Raw genomic sequence first — 17,351 nt, forward strand, 5'->3', positions numbered from 1 at the left:
ACAAGACATTATTTTTTTGCTGGTAAAGGGTCTTGCCTTAATGTTGATGGCTGCTGACTGATCTGGGTAGTAGTTGCTGAAGGTTGGGGTGGTTGTGGCAATTTCTTATTTTTTAAAATTTATTTATTTACTTTTAGTTTATAGCATTCAATTCCACAATCCCTAGAGTTCCAAATTTTCTCCTGTGGCAATTTGTTAAAATAAACAATGATGTTTGCCACATCAATTGACTCTTCTTTTCACAAATTATTTCTCTGTAGCATGTGATGCTACTTGATTGCATTTTACCCACAGTAGAACTGCTTTCAAAATTAGAGTTAATCCTCTCAAACCCTGCCACTGCTTTATCAACTAAGTTTATGTAATATTCTTCAATATTGTTGTGTGTAAGGGAATAGGGAGGCTTGAGGAGAGGAAGAGAGACAGACCAGCTGGTTGGTAGAACAGTCAGAACATATACAACATCTATCAATTAATTTCATTGTCTTATGTGGGCATGGAATGTGGTGCCCCCAAAACAATTATAATAGTAACATCAAAGATCACTGCTTACCATAAAAGATATAATAATAAAGCAAAAGTTTGCAAAATATTACAAAAATGACCAATATGTGGCACAGAGATACATTGTGAACACATGTTGTTGGAAAAATGGTGCCAGCAGACTTGCTTTGCACTGGGTTGCCATAAACCTTCAATTTGTTAAAAAAAAAAAAAGGCAATATTTGCCAAGTACAATAAAATGAAGTATTTCTATATGTCAGCTTAGGGGGTTAGAAGTACACAAACTGCTGAGAAATTGTGGTCTGATGAAGTTTTCTTGGTCATTACCTCTGATTTCACGGGTGTAGAGAATAATGCCCAGTGTGGATCCTTTGTATGCTGGTACAGATCTATAATTGGTCTGTAACTTATTTTTAGAGAGCTGCCAGGTGCACTGAGGTAAGCAGACTTGATCGTTGTCACACAGCTAGGATGTGTTTGAGGCAGAATTTGAATTCAAGTCTCTGTAACTCCAAAGCATTCTTTGCCTTCTATCTACTATACCACTTGGCTACCTCACGTTCAACAGGTTCTATAGTAAAAACTGAAAAGCAGTCTAGTTTATTTTAGTTTAGAATAACATCTTAAATAGTTTAGTTTAGAATAGCATCTTACACTATATATCACAATAAACCCAAATTGGTATGACCTTAATGTAAAAGATCACATTAAACTAAAAAATTAAAGAACAGAAAAGGGAGAATTGTTTGCTTGTTTGTTTTTTGGAAGAGGGAAGGCAGGGCAATTGGGGTTAAATGACTTGTGCAAGGTCACATGGCTAGTAAGTGTTAAGCTTCTGAGGCCAGATTTGAACTCAGGTCCTCCTGACTTCAGGGCCGGTGCTCTATTCACTGCACCACCTAGCCACCCCAAAAGGGAGAATTCTTAACCAAACAAGAGACAGAGATGATAAAATACATGTCTATTATATACAACTAAAATTTTTTTTGATGAACAAAATCAATGCAAGTAGAATCAGAAGCAATACTGTCACATGGGGGAAAATCTTTGCATCTAATATCTGTTACAAGTCTGATAGCCAAAATAAATAAATATAATGAGACACAGGCCAGTGAGGGCTCAGCTTAGGAGCAGGCACAGCAGCACTCTGCCTGATGCAATCCCCAAGTGGATGCTTGATGAGCATGCTTCCAGACATGCATAATGGAAGGTGCTCATATCATCATTCTATGACTGTTTCCTGACTGCTTACTGTGTGTAAATAGGGGCCCTTTGATTGGTTGCTCAGTCAACCTCACATTCTTTCTTCCTGGTGGTGATCAAGGCTGTGACTGCTGAAAATCTCTGGGGAATGAGTGCCAGGCATGGGCATCATTTTGCTCTTCTCACTCTGGCTATGAAACATTTGGTCCCTATTCTTAGCCTCTTTGAATCTGTCTTTTAATCCTCTTAAGTGAAGAAGCATTTAAGATGGTTACAACCTTGTGAGTTTTTGGAAGATCAGAAAAGTGAGTGACCTACACCAAACATACAGGAGCTGGGGTCCTGCAGGCAAGCAGGGTGAGGTGCAGGTACAGTCCAGAAGTGTCCTGCTGCAACAATGGAGCAACTTACCCATTGGCTAGGCCATGCAGGATTCAGAAATGAACTTGGTGGAATGAGTGTTTTGTAGTGTCCATTTCAAGTTTGATCCCACTTTTCCTAAGGACCAAGATGGTAGAGGGGTATGTCCCAAGTTTGAAGAGTTGTATTTGTACCTGTGTTCTTACTATATCTTCTCAGTTAAGATCCCTTTGTAAAACTTAATTGATGTTAATTGGATCAATTAGTAATATAGGAGAGATACTAAATGGGGACTGATATTAAGGGAATGTTATTGAATAGGAGCTAGAGCTGAGAGCATTAGAAACATATGGTGATTCCCCTCAAGGATAACACTAGAACCCTAAGAAGGAAATGTGACTAGTCAGTCCCTAGGGACTCAATTTGTCACTGGAAGTGGAAGTTGGGGTATAGATAGACAGAGTTTATTTGGCTACATAGGGAACTGACATAAATATATAAGACCAAGAATCACTCCTCAATGTGGTCAAAATTCAAAGAATGTACACAAACTATTTTCAGAAGAATTGGGAATGTCCAGAAACCATATGGAAAAATTGTTCCAAGTCACTAATAAGAGAAATATAGATTAAAACAATTTCCTATCCATCAAATTGGCAAAGATGTTAAAAGAAAGAGTAAATAATTGAAAGAAGACAGACACAATGATACATACACACACATATATATCTCTGTCTATATGTGTGTTGGTCAAACTATGAATTGGTCCGAATGACCTGGAAAATTATTTCAATTAGTGTTAGAAATGTCACAAAATTGTTTATACTTTTTGACACAGAAATTCCACTATTGAGTAGTATACCCAGAGGAAATCAATGAAAGAAAGGTTTCATGTATACCAAGATATTTGGAGGGGCACCCTTTGTGATCAAAAACAAATGAGAAACACGTGGGATCAATGCTGAGGAAATTTCCTAATAAATGAGTCAAAAATTTTTGGTGTATGAGTGTAATGGATTATTAGCTCCCAGTAAGAAATGGTATATATGAGGGATTTGAAAGAACATGGGAAGACTTGTAGAAACTCTTGTATGAACTGATGCAGAGTGAAGAAAGCAAAACTGAATATAATTTACAGATGACTCTGCCCTCTTCTCCCTCTCTATGCCACCCCACCCCCCTGCCATGCAATAAGAAACAATACAAAAATGCAGCTGAATTTAGCTTAATTATCATGGCTAAACTTGGTCCTGGAGAACAAATGATGAAACACACTTATGTCCTAACAACAACAACAAAAAAATGACCTAAGGGATACAGAATATTGTTTACACTGTTTAATTTGTTTCCTTTTTTGGTTGGATTTTGTTCATCTTTTTTCTTCTGTACAAGGGAAGATTCAAAGAAATAAGGGATGTGTTGGGAGATTATCTTGATGTAAAAAAGAGGAGTAGCGAAATTTTTGTAAAAGGCAGCTTGGGAGAACTGATGAACTCTCAGAGCAGAGTGAAGCTGGCTTTTTGACTTTCTAACTTCTTGTTTTTTTGTGTGTGATTTCTTTTGCAACAAGGCTAATATAGAAATATATTTTTCGTGACTTTACATGTATAATCGATATCATATTGTTGACCTATTCCAGGGGTAGGGGAGGGCCAGGAGGGAGGAAGAGAATTTAGAACTCAATTTTTTTTTTAAATGTTTAGAAATTTTTTTTTAATTTGGGAAATAGCAAAATATATTTTTAAAACTTTTTTTTTTTTTTTTTAATAAAAGGCAGCTTGGTAGTTGATCAAGAATTGGCCTGGAAGCCAGCAATACTTGGGTTCCAGCCCTACCTCTGACACATCTGTCCCTGTGACTGTTAATTCTTTCAACATCTTATGGCAGACCAACTATAAATTGCAGAGGTGCCCACCTGCGTTGACCTGGAAAATCCTTATAACTGATGAATTCACGGCTCCAGGGCCTGTCCCTATTATATGAAATTTAATTTAGAAGAAATTAATCAGTTGAGGGGATTTGGCTAGCTGAGCCCTTAGGCTTATTCCGCCCCTATCATTCTGCAGTTGAGTAACGCTTCCCTAGACCAGCCCCAGGGATGGCCTGCTACACAGGCCGAGCAGGTGCTCGTCAATGCGGAGTGACAGGCAGTTCTCCCAATGAGCTCACCTAACAAGTTGGGTACAAAGACGGGACAGGATCCCGGGTTTCCTTACCCCTGGTTCAGTTAGCTTTCCAGTAATCAGAACAGAGCTTGCTCGCCCCCTCTCCTCGCTGCCCTCATCCTGGCTGCCTGAAGAACCAGCGACAGCAGAAGCTCCCCCGGTGCCTGGGCGGGGAGGGGGCTGGCCAGGACTCCCAAGTCCCACCCCCCCACCCCACCCCCACCCCTTCCAGCCTGGCGCCCGCTGGGCCGGCTCCCCGTGGCTCTGTCCGTGGTGGCAGGCGCTGGCCTGGGAAGGAGAGGTGCAGGGTGGGAGGGATCAGGGGCCCAGAGCTCATCCCCACGCGCGGGGGGGGGCCGGGCCGGGTTGCGGCTGAGGCTGCAGCAGCGGCTGCGGCTGCTGCAGCGGCTGCGGGCTCCACACTGATACCACCTGCTGGGGCGGGCTCCTGGCGCGGAGGAGGGTGCTCTGCACACTCCGGGTCGACACTCAGGTGAGTGGAGCTCAGCAGGGGCGCGAGGGGTCCCGGGAATGGGTCGGGCCAAGAGGCGGGCTCTTGGAGACGCCCCTACCCCCCGCGCTAGCTCGGGTGTCCGCAAGCACGCGAGGGAGTGGGCGGGGCGTGGGAGTGGGGAGAGGGGATGGGGCTTCAAGAGGAAGGGCCCAGGGTCCGTAGAGCCAAGAGGCTTGCTAGGTGTCCCAAGAGCTAGGATGGTGGCAGGAGCCACTGGAGATGTCGGGGTGGAATTCCGGCTCTGTTATGGGCTATGTGACCTTGGGCAAGTCATTTGCCGGCTTGGGCCTGAGGTTGCAAAATGAGTAGGTTAGACTAGATTCGCCCTTTTGTCCCTTAGCTTGGAAGAATAGCAATTCTATTCTATGATCTTGTAATAGTTCCTGCTTGGGGGGTGGGAGGAGCAGAGAACAATTCTGCCTCCTAGCACCCAGACTGTTAGGGCATGGATGCCCCTCAAATACACTCACAGTCCTCTCCAAGACAGCCAAGGACTCACCATCCTCCTCCAACCCATTTCACTGGAAAGCTGGCTGAGTCCTGGCAGCATAGGAACTTTGTTCTCATTCTTGGTATATCTGGTGGGAGGGGGCCCCTCCTCCGTCCTGGCCTAGCCCCAGATCCCTCCCCAACTCCTATTTTCACCACCAAACCCAAACTGCTATTTAGATATCCTGATGCCTAGGAAGGTGGATGGGTATAAGCTCTCAGTGGGTGTACGTCCTGCGCTGCATATGTGTGGGTGGATCTGTAGAACACCTAGGTTGCTCCCGGGCAAACCTTGGGGTTGGCTTGCTAGGATTTCACACCCAGACTCTGTGTACTTAGGGAGTCACCTATGCAGGCAGACCCCTCTTTACTGAGAGCCCCAAAGGAAAGAGGCTGCCTTTGGAAGAGGCTGAAGCTGTGGATCTCTCCCCAGGATGGCTGGCTTCTTCTCTAGCCAACAGGCTCCCATGCAAAGGATGCTGGGTTGGGGAGGCTCCCAAAGCTGCTGAGATCTGCAAAGGTTTTCTGGGTAAGCTACTGAGCCCAGGCTCCTTTTATCAGTGTCCCTCTCCCTGTTTTCCTCCCCTTCCCCCATCCTCACCCCAGCTCTTTCCTGCTTCCATGGGTACCAGGGCATTGGGAAGAGAGCTAAGACAGTTCTGCCTTGGCTCACAAATGCTTTGGGGCTCTAGTGCCCCTAGCCCAAGGATTCTTAACCTTTTTAATGCCATGGACTCCTTTTGCACTTTGATAAAGTCTATGGACTCCTCAGAATAATGTTTTAAAATGCATAGAATAAAATACATAGGATTACAAAGAAAACCAATGATACTGAAATAAAATTACCAAAATACTTTAAAAAATGTGATGACCCACTGAAATCTCTCCATTGATCCCTTGGGAGTCCATGGAGCCCAGGTTAAGAACCCCCAGGGTGTCTGATCTGTGTCCCTGTTCTCTGCCACCCCCTCCTCCTCATAGCTAGGACTCTGGCCTGAACTCCCTAAGGGTACAGGTTTTCTAACCTTTTTTACTCTCAGGAATTTACCTCCCCTACTAAAGTACCAGAGTTCTGCTGTTCCTTTTCATGTAATTCCCCTCCCCCCCATCCACACTCACAAACACACAAATACCACATAATTTCTTCCCCTGTCCACACTCACATATACACATTCATACCACATCCTTCTTGCCATTTACACTTTCACACACATATACATACTACATATTTCCCCTCCTTCCACACTCACACACATACACACCACATAATTTCTCCCCCCCACCATCCACAGTCACACACACCCCACTTCTCCAGTCCCCATTCTCTTGTAGGATTAACTTTCATCTTGGCTTCAATCACTGGGCTAGAAAAATGCATCTTTTCTTTGTTCAGAATCTCAGAATCCCTCCTAATCCACCACATGGAAACATTATAGGATTAGGGTGCCTGGTTAGGCAGAAGGCGGGGCTATGATGGAACAGGAGGTAGACTCTCCCAGGCAAGGGGCAGGACAGAAGGACTCTGGCACCCACAATGCCTATGGAGGTAGATCAGGGAAGAGGGTGAAGGTGAGGACTGCCACTGATATCACTGATCCTTCACCTACCTGCTGCTACAGGACTCCACCCTGGGGTGGGGGTGGGGTGCTTGAACCAGAAGCTTCTTCCACCTCTGACCACAGGTAGGTGATCTATTGCTCTAGGGAAGAACACATAGTGGAGAGTACACAGAGAGTAGGTGTATCTGACTGGACCATGCTGTTAGATATTAGGGAAAGAAAGGGAAGAGAAAGAACAGGGCTCTCATAGGAATGGGAAGCCAAATCCCAGATCCATCTCCCTGTTCCTTCCACTACAGTGGGTAGAGTGCTGAATTAGGAGTAAGAGGAAATAGGTTCCTATCCCTTTTGCTACTTAATACCAGCATGACCCTGGTCAAGTCACTTTACTTCTTGGGCCTCCATTTCTTCTGTAAAATGAGGAGGCTGAACTAGATGACCTCCAAAATCTCTTGGCTCTAAATCTGTGATTCCCATGATCATAAGGTAGAGGGCCCCTACATGTGCTAAAATAGTGGGGAAACAGAGAGGATGGACATTTCCACACTTCCACTGTTAGCCACTATCCCTTTTCAATAGCCTGGAAGCTAGTTAAGATTAAAGCAGGTCTCCCACCTTCCAATTAACAACTCGTACCCTGTCTCCCTACACACACACACACACACACACACACACACACACACACAAGCCCTTAAAAATAACCCAACAAGGAAGACCAAGAAGAGCTGGTGAGAGTGGACCAAGAACTGTAGGAATACAGACCAGGGAAATGAAGGCCATGCTCAGAGTGTAACCAAGGGAAGCTAAGGAAAGAGAGGCACTAATACTGAAGCTGGGCCCTGTTCTAAAGCAGGCAGGCAAAGATCACTTCAGAACCCTCTATCAATAATAATAAACATGAGACTTCCCATTTGTATATTGCTTTATAAAAAAAAAACCCTTTCACAACTAGCATCATGGGATTTAGAGCTGGAGAGAGGTCTTAGAAATCAAGTGTAACCTCATTATTTTATGGATCAGGAAACTGAGACCTAGAGAGGAAGAGCCATTTTCCCTAAGGCATCCAGATGGCAAGAGGCAGGAGCGGGATTTGAAGCCAGGTCTAGGACTTTTTGTACCAGACCTCAATGTCTCCTTATTTTATTTGATCTTCACAATGGTTTCCTACACATAGGAGAAGCTCTATATTTTCAGAATGTTGACATTAGGTAAGACAGGTATTATTAGTCCAATTTGGCAGATGGAAAAACTGAGTCCCAAAGCGTGGTTGGTGTAAGGCCACACAACAAATTCATGTTAGAGGCATGGGTAGTACTTAAGACTGGAAGAAGGGTGGGGGTCCAGTGAAAACTCCTTCAAGTGGGAGGCCAGTCCAGGTTTAGGAATAGCCAGGGATACTCTGGGTCTGCCTTCCCTTTCTCCTTTGGAACAGCCAGAACCCTGCTGGTCATTTGAGCAACAGATTAAACTTTTGCTCTTGTAGTAAGACAACAGGACAAAAGAGGGAGAAAGAGTCTTTGTGGAGGAGTTGTTGCTAAGAATGACAGACTCAGAATCTGGAAACCTGGTTCCAGTCTCTAGTCCAATATCTGCTGTGTGACCCTGGCCAAGTCACATTCTTCTGGGCTTCAGTCTGTCCCACAGTAAAAGGAGGGTTGACAGCAGATGATTTCTAAGGTCCCTTTCATCTCTGATGACCTATGAACCAGTGCTCATGTTGGGAGGGAGGGCAATTGAGGGAGGTGTCCAGGGGGGAGGAAATGCCAGCTAGAAAGGGTTCAGTCGGCTGCAGTGACTGGAGATGGCACTCCAAGCGTAGCCATTGGCAGTGCAGGGCTCAGTTAGCCAAGTCTGAGTATCTCTGAGGATACTGGGCACAGGCAAAGCAGCAGAGATTGATGCAAGGAGAACGAGGGGGCTCTGGGGCCAGTGCCCAGGTAAGGAGCCATCCCTAGGGATCCCTTCAGCCTAGGGACAATGGGTATCAGGGATCCTGGCATGTCCTAAACTTCTGAACTGCCCCCTGCCCCTCTCTGCTCCATGAGGAAGGTAGTACAGCTGCCCCCCAATCCCCTACACACACACACACACACACACACACCATTCAGGCTGAGCTTGGGCACTGCAGGGAGGGCACTGTGCCAGGCACAAGAGAAGGATCAGAGAGGGGGTAGGGAAGAGGGGTAATGTGATAGGAGCACGATGGCTGGGCCCCAGTACAGTGGCCCCAGTCCTGCCAGTAACAGTAGCCATTGGTGGGAAACCCTCCCCAAACACAAATCTCCTTTGCCAGAGTGACCTAGGAGACAGCTTCCAAGTCAGGAATGTGCAGCCTTACTTATGATGCCATCTCTCATTTCTGCTTTCTTCCTCCTCCTCCACTCTCACTTTCTGTGCCCTAGTTTCCAGGTAAAAGCTCCCTGGGGTCAACTTCCTGTCAGTGGACTCCTGACCTGCAGAGCCTGTTTCTATGTCCCTGTGATATTCGGGGGCTAGAGCATATTCTGCAAACACTCTTGGCAGTGCCACCCTCAAAATTCCTCTTCTGGTGAGGGTAGCCTGCTCAAAAATAATCAAGAGGACATGAGTTTGGAGTGGCTAGGTGGCACAGCCCTGGAGTCAGGAGGACCCAAATTCAAATCCAGCCTCAGACACTGAATACAAAACTAGCCCTGTGACCTTGGGCAAGTCACTTAACTCCAATTGCCCTACTTTCCCCCTCCAAAAAGCAAAAAGAGAGAGAGAGAGAACGAGTTCAAATCCTGCCCCTGACACTTATGTAACCTGGAAAAAGTGATTTTTCTTCTCTGTACCTCAGTTTCCTTAACTGTAAAATGACAAAGTTATACTAAATGGTCTTTGAATCATCTAATCCTAGGTAGGAAAGGAGGTCTTGATATTATTGATCACCTGCAACAGGAACCTGAGTAAAGCTCAGGATCAGGCTTTTCTTGGGAAAACAGAGGGGTTGGGGCCAGGTGAGGTTTGAACTGCCTTCATCCTTCAGTCAGATACCAACTCACCCCTGGGACAGACCCAAAGCAGAAGCAGTCCAGGACAGGGGATGCTGACAGTCCAGCTGCCAGGCCCTGAAGTGAGAGTCAATGCTAGGGCTCTGCTGGGAAAGAAAGGGATAATACTGACTGACCTACCCCTCGACCCACAGAGTCTGAGACCAGAGTGGGAACAGGACATAAACCTGGGAACAAGGTCCTTTAAAAAAGAGAGCTATCTAATGCTTTCCTAAGCATTTATTTGCCCATTATCTCATATGATCCTCACAAGTTATTCATTTAACAAGGACTTAGAGTGCTAGGCAGTAGGACTACAAAGACAAAGGATAAACAGGACTTGCTGCCAAGCAACTTATATTCTATGATGTAATCAACTAAGCTTACAATCCTATGAAACATTATTGTTACCATTTGATGGATGAGAAAACTGAGGATAAGAAAGTAAGTGATTTCTCCCAGATTATAGAACCAGTTAGCATCAAAGCCGAGACTTTGGTTTGGTCCTTTTCAGTCCTGTCCAACTCTTCTTTCTTCAAAGACACTGGAGAGCTTTGACATTTCCTTCTGAGACTACAAACTGGTTTTTAAAAAGGAGTGTTGTTGTTTTTTAAATTTTCAAGCACTTTTTCTCTTTCCCTCTCCCCACTACTCTCACTAAAGAAAGGAAGGAAGAAAGAAAAAGAGAGAGAAAGAAAGAAAGAGAGAAAGAGAGAAAGAAAGAAAATGATAACCTTGTAACACATAGACATAGTCAAGCAAAATAAATTCCACCATTGGTCATGTCCAAACATGTGACTCATTCTGCATATGAGTCTGTTACCTCTCTGACAGGAGATGCTTCCTTGTTGGTCCTCATTGGCTAACCTCATGGTTGAGAGTCCTTAAATCTTTCCAAATTGTTTTTCTTTTTACCGTATTGTAATTTTCACTTCATAGAGGAGGAAATAGACAACCAGTGAGGTCACGTGGTTTATCCAAGGTCACATTACTAAGAGTCAGAACTGGAACTGGCATGTGAATCTCCTGACTTCCAGACCAGTGCCCTCCTTGTGACTGTCATATCAGAGGAGGACCAAAGGAGGGTCTGGAGTCTAGAGACCTCAGCTCTGGTCCTTACTAGCTGTGTTACTCTAGGGAAGGTATTTACCCTCATTTCCCCCACCTGTGAAATGAAGATAAGTTGTGCACTACCTTGTAAACTTTTAGATGCTACATAAGTGAATCAGTTTGATTCATCAAGAACTAATTAAGATCCTACTTATGTGAGGCTTACAGAGGCCCAGAAGATACAAAGAATAAAAAAAGAAAGAGTGCTTTCCCTCAGGGAGCTTACATTCTACTGCATCTCCCAATTCTCTTCACCACCATCTCCACATTCTCCTTTCTATTGCAGATTTGTCAAGGGAAAAGTGAAGGCAGAGGAAGGCATCCTGGAGAGCTGACATTGACCATGGCCCCCACCACTCACATCTCCCTCTGGAGCCTCTTTCATATAGCGACCCTCCTCCCTTGCATAGTGCACACTGGGCAGCTTCCTAGACAGCCAGAAGGTTCAAGACAGAGTCTTGACAAATACCCCACTCAGGAATCCCAGCAGGACCATGGGGAATCCCCTGGGACCCGGCACCAGAACCTTAACTCTCAAGACCAGTCTTGGTTAAATCAGGGGGGTAGAGGTGAACTTGGCATGGACCTCATAGACTGGCTCAGACCCACATTGCCTCCTTGGCTTGGGGCTACTGTGGGGCCAGGAGAAACTGGAAGGCCCAGAAAGCCTCCAAATAGCCCAGTTCTGTCCCTGTCCACTTCTCCTCCTCTGAGCTCAGTAGCCAGTCTTGGGACCCCTCCCAGTCAGGATAGTGTCACTGGAGCTGTGTGGATGGGGCCTCCCCCTAGGCAGGAAGGATACAGTTTTGTGGATAAATTAGGCACTGGGGATACAGGGAGAAGGGATGTGGGGGTCAAGTCTTGGGTTTCAAAGGGACCCATTTCCAAAGACAAAAGGGGTCCTGTGAACTTAGAGCAGACTCCAGGACAAGGGGCTCCATTCCCCCTGGCAGCCGGATACCCTGAAGAGTCCCCAATTCTTCATCTCTCCCCCACTGTTGCCCTAGGGCCCAGAACACAAACACTCCATCCAAAAGCGTCCACACTTCAGGAGAAAGTAGAGGTCTTGTCCAAAGGTATGACAGATCCCACCCCAGAAGGCATTCCTAGGGAGGACTTGGGCTGGAAGGTAGTGACCAGGGATGACGACCTTAGTCTTCAAGGGTCATTGGCTGCCCAGGCTCCAGGTCTTTCATGGCTGCCTTCCATGACAACTGACCATGAACACCAGCCACCAAGTAACAGTCCTGTGATCTCAGGGGCAGGTGGACAGCTGGTCATGCAAACAGACTCTGTCACCCTCAGGACCATGGACAGTTATGTTCCCTTCCCAATAGACCATGCCCTAAGCCCCACCCTGGGAGCTGGAGAGGGGAAGACAATGAAAGCACCAAATCAGAGTGGGAAGGTTACCACCAAAGAGAGGAAGCAGGGCTCCCCAAAACAAGGGGGAGGGAAGAGCTGGAGTGAAGAAGCCCATGCCCCCCAGGTTATCACCGAGAAGAGTTCTGTGTCTTCTGTCCTAAGGCCTGAAACCCTCCTAAAGCCTGAGCTGACATCCTCTGCTCCAGCAACTTCCTCTCAGAGTTCCAGGTCCCTGCCCATCTGGATCTCAGCAAATCGCCTGCCCTCAGTCCTGGCTGAAGAGCCTGACCTCAGGACCGGACGCTGGAGTACCCATTTTGCCCATCAAATCAGCACCCAAAAGGCTCCCCTCAGCTCCCAGACTAAGGACTCTGATAATGAAGGGAACAGTGCCTCTGCTATACTTCTCCCCAGCTCCAGGTTACCATCACCTTCCCCTGTCTCCAATACCACGGCTCCATTGTCTCCTAGGCATCAGCCTGGGCCAGGTAGGTGCCAAAGGGAGGTTCTAGGCACTGGTCCCTCTAAGTAGGCTCCTTCTCACATAGTTCCCAAATGCTTACATCCTTCCCATTTCCATCCTTAGACCCTACTGGGTTCCCTTGGGCAAGGAAGGAACTGGCTTAGGAAATAAATGTCCAGAACGTCTCCTTTCAACACTAGAAGCCCTGTCTAGGCCTGGCCTTCATGCTACTTCCTGCAGCCTTGGGTATGCCCTCTCTAGGAAGTACGAACCTAGAGACTGTGCTCTGCTTCCAAGGAAGCAGAATTCCAAGAATCTGGAAAGCTCTCTAGTTCAGTTACTCTCATGTGACCATAGACAAGTTATTTAGCCCCATTTGCACAATGTGAAGAATAATGTAAAAATAATGTAAAGTAGTACAAAAGACTGCCTTGGGAGTCAGAGGGCCTGGGTTCAAATCCCAAGTGTCCTGCTTACTACTTGAAGGACTTTGAACCACAGTTTTCTCAACTATAAAAGTGATGGTGTTAGACTAGGTCCTTTTGAGTTCTAAACCCTAGGATGGGACCAAAGGAAAGAATGAAATCAAAAGTTCCTTGGAAATTGTGAATTGCTCCACATACAGGATGTGCTTAGTGGACAGAGTTCTGGACTATGGGTCAGTAAGACCTGTAATTAAATTATTCCTCTAACATTTAGGAACTACATGAGCATGGAAAAGAGTCACTTTATCTCTGAGTTTCAGGCAACATTCTTAAGACTATAAGTTATAGACATCTGCCAGCTCTGTTGGTGGAAGGAGTTGTCATACTGGGAGGCTCCCTCCCCCAGATGATGATACTGTTATTTCAGAGACAGGACTCTTGGAAGGAGCTGAACTGATTTCCCCTCAACGGGTAAGAGGGGCTGTGGAATCTCCGAATTCCCAGAATTCTACCACTACAAGCACTCCTGCTCCTGAGAGAATGACCAATACCACAAAGAGCCTCCCAGCAGCTGACCCATCAGGTGAGGGAACTATTTGTGGGGCCTTGAAGAGAGTGGGGAGAGAGGTCCTTTTTCACCCAACTACCCACAGAAGAGAAGATTCCAGATTTGAAATCTTCTGATTCAGAACACTGATTTGGAGACCAGAGAAGCACATCTAGCCCATTAGAAGACCTAGGCCAATTTTCCTCAAAGAATGAGTTATTTTTTGGGTCTGCTGTTCCCCTTTTAAAAAAAAAAAACACTACTTTCCCATTTTCCCCTTACTAGAAAAGGAAGGCCATTCTAGGTCATTCATTTGTGGCCTCAGGGGTTGGTGAGTTTTCCCAATGCCAACCAAATTTTTGGCTACCTCTCCATTCTGCTTCCCTAAGGGCTAAGGGGGTCAGCCCGATAGAGTTCCAGTTTCTTCTTCAACTCTAGCTAGTTGCCTGGGAGGGGGAGGGAATAACCATTTACATAGCACCTACACAGCCAGTCACTGTGCTAAAGCTAAGCAGCTTTTACAATTATTTTCTCATTTGGTCCTCACAATAATGCCTCCAGAAAGGTGCTTTTTTTATGGGTGGACCCTTCTCAAACCACAGGGGACAGACTGTGGCCCATGGCAGTGTTTTTGGGGAGGGCAGAGATTTTATAGATGTCCTTGTTACACCTTGTTACAGGTGTAGAGGAAAGACACCCTGGGGAGCGGCCTCCCCAGAGCCACCCTCCAGCTCCTCCAGCTTCCTCTGTGCCTTCCCTGACCACTTCCCGCAGAGGTCTCATTCGAGTTACCACCCAGAGAGCTCTGGGGCAGCCGAACGCTCCGGAGCCTTCTCCTAGTCCTGCGGCCTCCGACCTTCCTCCGGATTCCACTTGCGGCCCGAGGGCGTGCGGCCCCCAGACCAATGAGACGAGCTCTCCACCGCTGCGCTGGGGGCCCCTGCGGCACACGCTGAGCTTCGCCTGGGAGCTCCACGTGTATGGCGCCGGAGCGTTCTTCCTGCTGCTGGCAATTCTGGCTCTGGCCGGCCTAGTGGCCGCCGCGGTCACGCCCCACGTGCCTGGGCGAGCCCACGCGCTGGCCGCGGCTGCTCTCGTGCTAGCCGCCTCCTTGCTGCGCGCCATCTACTTACTGGCCGACCCATACGGCTCAAGGGGCCGCTTGGCAGCCCGCACCGGGCTGATCCTCTACAATCTGCCCTTTCCGCTGCTCGTGACGGCCCTCGGGGCGCTGGCGCTCCTCGGCCTCGGGCAGCTGCTCCCACCCCGGCTGCGCAGCCTGCGTCTGCTAGGCGCGCTGGGCGCAGTGCATTGGACGCTATTGCTAGGAGCTGATCTGCTCTCCCCCTGGCTTCGACCTCCTCTCAACCTGCTGGTGCAGGGACTGTCGTGCGCCTGGGGCGCCGGGGTGGCGCTGGGCACGCTGCTCCTGTGTCGCCGCTGGCTACTTGGTGCGGTGGAGGTTGGTCCCGAGGGCCACGGGAGGAGCCGAGCCCCAGGTCCGGGTCCCCGGGTCCTGGCTGTGGGCGGGGCCCTGGGATTGCTGGCCAGCGGTTTGCAACTGGCGGCCGCAGTGTGGCTGTACCCGCTGGCGGGGACCCCCAGCCGATTTTCCTGGCCCTGGTGGGGCGTACAATTCTGGCTACGCCTGGTGGAACTTGCCTGGGCCGCCGCACTGGCCCTGGTAGCTGGGGTCGCTTCATGCCGCTGGGGACCGAGGCCCACTGAACACACGTGCTGGGGCAAGCTGCTCCACTACGCATGTCCCCCACCAGGAAAAAACGAGGTGCCCGAGTACCCCAACAACTGCTACGACTGGACGGGCACAGCCGGGGTGGAGCGCGGCGGCACCGACATCAGCAAAAGCCTCATTCGCAACCCAGCGGAGAGCGGGGGATCCCGACCCCTCAAGGACAGCAATGAGCTGCGAGCCGGCCAGGTCCTCCCTAGCCCCGCCGGCTCGGCGGCTTCCCTGGCTCGGACTGGCCGGAGCCCCAAGTACCCAAACAACGTGGGCCCGGGTCGCTCTCGCAGCAGCGTGTGCCTAGATAAAACTGCGGGGCTGTCTTTGAGCGAGCTGGACTTGCGCCCGCCCTCGCCCATCAACCTAAGCAGGAGCATTGACGAAGCTCTGTTCCGGGAGCACCTGGTCCGCGACAGCGTGTTCTTGCGCTCCAGCTTGCAGTACCCAGCTGGCCTGGGCCGTCGGGACTCAGCCGCCTCCCTGCAGGCTCTCTCCCAGCCAGGGGGCCCTCTCTTGCGACAGAGGCGCAGCAGTGACCCCGATCGTTCGGGCGTAACCCCTCAGGACCGCTGCAGTTCCTTGACCGACGTGCGGGTTGTCCCCAAGCCTGCCCCCGAGCCTGAGACCGGGGCGGCGTCCGGGAGCTCGCTGGATAGTTTTTCCAAGGGCTCCCTCAAGATCAGCTGGAACCCATGGCGCCACGGGCTGTCGTCGGTGGAGAGCCTGCCCCTAGACGAGCTGCCCAGCACTGTGCAGCTGCTGCCCTCCCAGGCCGAGCCGGAGCCCGAGCCTGCCCTGGAAGAGGCCGGGGACCCAGAGCGCGAAGCCCGTCGTAGCTTCCTGGCCCTGAGTAAGCAGGTGGACTCTCGAAGCGCCTCCAGCGAGACCATAGAGTTGTGATCAAGCCAGAATGAGTAGACACTGGGGAAATGGGAGCTAGAGAAAAGGGGGAGCCTCTTCCCTTCCCTCTCTCTGTCCCCCATAGCAGCCCAGGGGTTATTTTTTTACTTTTTTTTTTTTGGAACTCTGATTTTGCCCGGGAGCTATGACCTTCACCGAGTGGAGGCAGAACCGGAAGGAGGGTGGGGGAAGAGCTTTAGGGGAAGGGGCTTCTGCCCCACCCTCTGCTGCCCCCTCAGCACAGAGCCAAGGAAGGAAAGATTCCCAGAGCTCTAATGGGGGACGCGTGCTGCAAGAAGCCCTTTGGAGAGCCACGTCTAAAACTTCCTGCTTTGTGCCAAAAGAAAGACAAAATAAACTTTTAAAACCAATCTGCCTTACCCACCCTTTCCTGTCCCTCTTTAGCCCCCAAGTCCTGGACTTCTTCCCATATGATCTCCATTCTCCAGCTCTGTGAAGGGTAAGGCCATTCCTACCATCCCAGGCTGGGCTTTCAACCATCCAAGGAAGGGAAAGCCAGGCAAAGCTCCAACACCCATGATGGGCCCCCACTAGAAAGTGTGCTGAACTCAGAAGTCATAGGACAGAAATTAAAATCTTGGCTTTGCTCGTCATTTAACCCCGCTGGGACTCAGCTTCCTCACCTGTAAAGTGAGGGGGTTTAACTAGATCACCTCTAAGGTCCCTTCTATTTCTAGGCCTAGAGCCAGGGAGTTGCACTTGAAGAATAAGAAGCTCTGGGGAGGGAGAGGCTATACACCAGTGGATGGAGGTTGGGAGTGGGCAGTCTGATTACAGGCTACTTCTAAAGAACCGCTTAAGCTATCAGAATCTCAAATGCACAAACTACCTTCCCTAATCCTGTAACTTTTCCCCAAGGGGACAATTCTTGAAGCTCACACTGGAAAGGTGGACAAACCCTCTCCTTCCACTGCCCAGCCCCAGTGGCCAATCCTTCTAGTTCTTCAAATTCCAAAGGGAACCTTCTTGCT

The 17,351-nt window shown here is 48.6% G+C and overlaps 2 protein-coding genes across 4 annotated transcripts in view; both read left to right on the forward strand.

The window, feature by feature from the left end:
- RPUSD3 (RNA pseudouridine synthase D3) overlaps positions 1-17,351 on the forward strand; it is a 320,316-nt gene that overhangs the window by 203,985 nt on the left and 98,980 nt on the right. The gene's annotated exons all lie outside the window — the stretch shown is intronic.
- Positions 4,484-16,730, forward strand: PRRT3 (proline rich transmembrane protein 3). 2 transcript variants are annotated; one of them, XM_069083965.1, is made up of 5 exons: positions 4,484-4,725; positions 5,575-5,764; positions 11,202-12,768; positions 13,596-13,751; positions 14,396-16,730. In XM_069083965.1, the coding sequence occupies exons 3-5, from the start codon at positions 11,259-11,261 to the stop codon at positions 16,357-16,359; spliced, it is 3,630 nt and encodes a 1,209-aa protein (XP_068940066.1). In that variant the 5' UTR covers positions 4,484-4,725; positions 5,575-5,764; positions 11,202-11,258; the 3' UTR covers positions 16,360-16,730. The 2 variants fall into 2 exon arrangements, with proteins under 2 accessions (XP_068940066.1, XP_068940067.1); XM_069083966.1 differs by having other exon boundaries at positions 5,669-5,764.

The sequence above is a fragment of the Petaurus breviceps genome, unplaced genomic scaffold (genome assembly GCF_028583685.1).
Source record: "Petaurus breviceps papuanus isolate PSGF00001 unplaced genomic scaffold, PetGlider_PUasm1.0 174, whole genome shotgun sequence".
Lineage (NCBI taxonomy): Eukaryota > Metazoa > Chordata > Mammalia > Diprotodontia > Petauridae > Petaurus > Petaurus breviceps.

Bases quoted from the DNA above. Each gene is read 5' to 3' on its own strand.
- PRRT3 (XM_069083965.1), top strand. From the start codon at position 11,259: ATGGCCCCCACCACTCACATCTCCCTCTGGAGCCTCTTTCATATAGCG. The intron at 12,769-13,595 runs GTAGGTGCCAAA...CTGTTATTTCAG, and splicing joins TAGGCATCAGCCTGGGCCAG to AGACAGGACTCTTGGAAGGA. The intron at 13,752-14,395 runs GTGAGGGAACTA...ACCTTGTTACAG, and splicing joins CCCAGCAGCTGACCCATCAG to GTGTAGAGGAAAGACACCCT.